This window comes from Mastomys coucha, unplaced genomic scaffold (genome assembly GCF_008632895.1).
Source record: "Mastomys coucha isolate ucsf_1 unplaced genomic scaffold, UCSF_Mcou_1 pScaffold7, whole genome shotgun sequence".
Lineage (NCBI taxonomy): Eukaryota > Metazoa > Chordata > Mammalia > Rodentia > Muridae > Mastomys > Mastomys coucha.
This window is the reverse complement of record NW_022196913.1, coordinates 8,725,367-8,730,775: the sequence shown is the minus strand read 5'-3', so window position 1 is coordinate 8,730,775 and position 5,409 is coordinate 8,725,367. Positions and strand designations below refer to the sequence as shown.

Here is a 5,409-nt window from a genome sequence, read left to right as displayed (position 1 = left end):
ACAGAATATACATTACCATTCTAAAAGGGAGGAATGAGGGCATGGTAATGAAATACTGGACAAAAGCAAGACAAAAACCTAGCAGGGCAAACTCCAAGTCTTGCCATCTCTGATGTTAAAAAGGGTTTAGATAGCTCCTCCTTCCCACCTTGGCTACCAACAATACCCTTCTCTCTCCTAGGCTGGTTCTACTCCTGTCTGCTGCTCTCCTTAGCAGGCATCCCACAGCCTTGCCACTTCCAAGAGCTTGAGGGTCTGTCACAAAATTCAGGCTTCATTTTCACCGTTTCCTGAAATGGCCTCTCTGGGCTTCCATGCCGGCTCAGTAGCTTTCCTTAAACTCAGAAGATTTCATACCCCTTCCCTCCTGTATCCTTCACGACTTTAAAGCTAGAACACGGCCAAAACTGCAAAGTTCTGTTGCCTGTGTGGGACAGAGCCTAGCCCCACCCTTGATTACATTTACATAAATTTTGTTTTTGCTCTTTAAGACCCAGTAACCCCTTAGGCCTTTTCTTTTCATTGCAGGATTAGCTGAGTGAGCTCTCACCCCAGGACACCCCTTCCTTTATCTTATTTTTCTCTTATCTCTTCAAGCACAAATCGTGGCTCAAACATCAAGTTCCCTAGTACTCTTTTTTTTTTTTTTAATCCTCAAGCTGTACATTTTGCTTTTTGCCCATCTGCTCCTTTTGCTTGTAGATTGGCATGAGAGTAATTACTAATAACCAAGTGACAAACTCAGTATTTGGTTGTCTTGAAATCTCCTCTGACAACAAAATTAGATCAAAACTTCAATTCAGCCTCAAACAGATTAATAACACAAGGGCAGAAAGCAGCTACATTCTTCGGCAAAATGCCACAAGAATGGCTTCTAGCCCAGTTGCTGATATTTTTACCCTCTGATATCTCTTGAGCTGGACCTCCACAGGTAACACTTTTCAGCACTTCTGTCTTCCAAGATCCTACTAGAACAACCCATTAGGGCCCATCTATACCTTTCAACTGCTTTCCTAGTCTAAAGTCCGAAAGTCTTTCACATTCTTCAACAAAACAAACAAACAAAAACAACAACAAGAAACTAAACATGGCCAGCTGTGTCACAGCAATGCCCCATTCTTGTTACTACCTTCAAATATAGAACCATATGGGGGTCATTGCCATTCAAACCACCATATCTGGCAGAGAAAAACAACCCCAGCTGGTTCCCTGGTAAAAGGGCCATGGCTGGGGATATCCTGCTCTATTTCATTCATTCCATAGTAAGTAACCCAGAGTACTAGGTGAGATGCTCTGTTAAGCCTACTCCAGGTGACGTAGAACAGGGAGCAGCTGGCCTTTGTATTAGTGGACAACGAGGTGCTCCAACAACGTGGAGGTTCCAGTGTCAGGTTCAAAAGAAAGTCCAATTCTCCAAACTCCAGAAAGCAGTACAGGATTCAGAAATGAGCTCAACCTGGGCTATAGGAGGATTTCTGGCTGGTAGGTAAAAACCAGCATTCCTCAGGAATGGGACAATCTTGGGTAATAGGAAAAATAAAAGATCCTTAATGAAAGAGCAGAGTGGGAAATTAGAACCCTGGGGGTTCTTATATGTGTTTTTATTGTTTGTTTGTTTGTTCTCTCCCCACTGCTGTGGGGCTGGTGATATGGCTCAGCAGTGAAAGCACTGGATGCTCTTGCAGAAGATATGAGTTAAACTCCAGGTACACATATGGCGACTCACAACTGTTAGTAACTCCCGTTCAGGGATCTGAAACCCTCTTCTAGCCTCTGTCACCAGGTACACATGTGGTGTGCAGATCTACATGCAGACAAAATACTCATTCACATGAAGTAAATACATCTAAACTATGTCTTCTGTTTCCTGTTATCACTACTCTCTAGCATCTAAAAGGCTAAAAGAGTTTAATTCCTATATCAAGGCAAAATAGAAAAAAAAATGAAGAGCCATCAATGTGTTCCCCCAACCCCATGGCTAATATGGTGGGAGACAAGTAATGTAGGAAAAGGGATTTGTAAATTAGATCTATAGCCCACAAAAGTCATCCTGGGTGAAGGTTTAATAGCTGCAGAATCTGTACCTTTCCATTTCAAACTAAATGTTGAAAATGGAATTCTTAGTACCTACCAGATTCTGAGCTCCAGATCATAATGTTTATCCACTCATTTCATATTTATTGGCATTGACTGAGAGCTGAGAATTAAAGGAAACTATACTTCCATGGCTGCCTTCAACAATACAGCAGCTGGTTACCAAAAATAGCTTCTGCAGACTCCTTTTCTCCTTTGTTAAGCCCTTGTCTTTGAATCTTGGTCTGCCTTGTGACTTGCTTTGACCAATCAATGCATAGCAAAGATTACATGGGTCCATTTCTGACCCAGCTACTTGAAGGGGACTGAAAGTCTCTATTTTTTTTTTTTTGGTCACCATGTAAACAACCTAACATGGAAGCCACCATGCTCTGAGGAAGCCCATGCCGTATGTGGAAAGACTTCCTTTATTTAGTTTTGGTGAAAGAAACCACATACACTGATGACTGGAAGAGCCAGTGAGGAATGATAGCTTGTAAACCCATCTCCCAAATTTTTATGGCGGTTCCTCTTTACCCAGGGATTCAGGAGGACCATTGGCAGCTGACTCATAACCAGGACTCCTCTCCTACCCGACTTCCCGCCCCAGTTTTGTCCAAGTGGTGGCATTAGTTGAGCTATGTGACTTTGGGCAGATCAATTTCTCCAGGCTACTATTATTTTGTCTGTAAATCTAGGAGGTAGAGCCTGGAATATGACTTAGCGGTGGCGTGCTTGCGTACTAAGGGCAAGGCCCTCTGTCTGTCCACAGCTCTCCAACAAATAAATAATAATAATAAATAGAAGAAAGAAGTAGAATTTGTCCTATGATTTCATAAATGATTGTGATAAACGGGAGAGGGGTAGGAAGGGAAGGGATGAGAGAGAGAGAACGGGGGGGGGGGGTGACTAAAGCTAAAGCTGGCTGGGTTCAGACTTGTCAGTGTTTAGCTTATGTTCTACTCACTGGGAAATTTGGTTAAAAATCTCACCAAAGCTATGGTCTGTGCCACCTTCTTCAATGGCGTTTCCTGCATCTCTGTTTTTGAGAGAGAACCTGAGTTCAATCACATTAGACACCTTATAAACCCTTTCTCCTTTTTTCCTTTGAGGAACATTTTTTTGTTGATAATTTTAATGCTTTTTGTACTGAAAATAGATATTTTATTTTGTCTACACAAGGCACTTTCAAATATAAATCATATACAATATGTAGATATAATAGAAAAGAAGTATAAATATAAATGTATATGCACATATACACTTTTACATACATAACACACACACACACACACACACACACACACACACACACATGGTCACTGAGTTTAGTTTTTGTCATGAATCCTATACAAAAGGGTTCATTGGCTCAATATCTCTTCTTCCTTTCTCTGCTCTCTTCCAATAGGTGCAAAGCAGCAAGGGGCCAAGTCTTCTGGAGCTCAAATGCTGCTGTATTCTTCACAGACATCTCCTGTGCCAGAGGAGCCTTGGAAGACAATGGAGCCGTGTTATTCTCTGTAAACTGTAAATCAGAATAGGGACTAGAAAAGAGAGTCTAGCAGATAAGCTGCTTTGAGCTAATCTCTGAGTGCAGCTAGAGACTTTTATGGAAGCTCCCAGGAGAGGTCAAGCTGTTGTACTCTGGGAAGTTGGCCTCTGTGATGAACCAGGAGGAAAGGTGGTGTCCTTCTGGATACCAGGGATCCAGGGGTGCATATGGGAGGCACCCAGGCTCAGTAAAACAGATCATACCGGAGACTTCTATTATTACATTAGGCTTTCTCCTGTGTCCAGGCACAGCTGGACTAACTGCCCTTGTGTCTTCCCTTCAGACTCAGCTGGGCAGTTCTCCCTGAGTTTCTGAAGCCGTGTGGTTAGGCTGCCGTGTCTCCGTCCTCCTTGCTGCTGCTGCTGGCCCTCACAGTCATTGGTACTGTTTCCATGGTTTCCACATCAGCACGACCTGGCTGAGAAGTTTGCCTATAAAATAGTTCATTCACAGGCTTTGAAAAGAGGACAGAACCACCCTTCAGTTAACATATCTCTTACAGAATGTGTATGCCCAGTATTGAGTGGGTTACATTAGCAAACATCACCCCTGCTCGCAGAGATCTGTGCTGTTTAGAGGTTAGGAAAACCTAGGCCACCCAAATATGCAGAGAGCAAGAGGAGTAATCCTATTTACATATTGCAACCTTGTCAGCCATCCACCAGGGCTTTAACCATTGTTGCTGGAACAGACCATGCCACCCCACCCTCCCTCCAACTCTACTGATCCTCTGCTAGAAACCAGTATGGGTAGCAAGGGATGGAGGAGACGGGAACCATGGTTAGACCAGGCTTGATGATATGGATAAAGGTTGCTGGATACTCACAAGGCTTTAAAAACAGTTCTTAGCATTTAGCATTAAATACAGTGATGAGCTCCTGGATAGCAAGAGCAGGAGAAGCTCTGTATTCTGTGTCTGTGTCTCTGGCTGTGTCTGTGTATCTACCTGTCTTGGTCAATGATATCTACCATGGCTCATATAAAAAATTTGTTAAGGATAAACAATTTTTCAAGCCACGATTAAGTAAAGAGTTTTGTGTGAGACAGAAACCAGAAATCAGAAATCTGGGTGAGCATGCCAAAAGCCAGTCTGTGGAATGGCAAATCTACCCATCAACCAATTTGTTAAAAAAAATCAGTCAATGGAAAGAATTGATTCGCCAGATGACAAAGACTTTACAATTATTGCTTTAAAAATGCACTGAGATGCATTTTAAAGTATTGTTAATAATATTATTTTATTATGATGTCTATTGGCTGTATATACCAAATTTACCAATTAATTTAAGAATATGGTATATTATTCAGTGAAAAGATGGCACATGCATTTCTGGATATATTAAGTAATTATTATCTCTCAAGACGATAACTCTAAATTCAGGATATTAGATAAAAACCACTCTGTTATAAAAATATTCTGAAAATCCTTTAAAATCACTCTCTATGTTTGTCAGCATGTAGCATTTTTTAATTTTTTTAAAAAATTTTTTGTTTTTAATTTTTATTTTAATTTCATGTGCATTAGTGTTTTGCCTGAATGTATATCTGTGTGAGGGTGTCAGATCCTCTGGAACTGGAGTTACTAAGACTGGAGTTACAGATGGTTATGAGCTGCCACATGAGTGCTGGGAATTGAACCCAGGTCCTCTGGAAGAGCAGTCAGTGCTCTTAACCATTGAGCCATCTCTCCAGCCCCATTACACATTACACAGCATTATACACATTACACAGCACACAATAGTAGTGGGAGATTTCAATACCCCACTCTCTGCAATGGACAGATC

At 41.6% G+C, this 5,409-nt stretch overlaps 1 protein-coding gene across 4 annotated transcripts in view; it reads right to left on the bottom strand.

Annotated features, from left to right (window-relative positions):
- Positions 1-3,197: 3,197 nt before the first annotated feature.
- Il15ra (interleukin 15 receptor subunit alpha) overlaps positions 3,198-5,409 on the bottom strand; it is a 35,756-nt gene continuing 33,544 nt past the window's right edge. For 2 of the 4 annotated variants that reach the window (XM_031359149.1, XM_031359150.1), the window contains one exon: positions 3,198-4,056. In XM_031359149.1, coding sequence (XP_031215009.1) covers positions 3,951-4,056 — 106 coding nt within the window. In that variant the 3' untranslated portion in view covers positions 3,198-3,950. The remainder of the gene's footprint in view (positions 4,057-5,409) is intronic. The other 2 variants (XM_031359147.1, XM_031359148.1) reach the window with 1 other exon arrangement.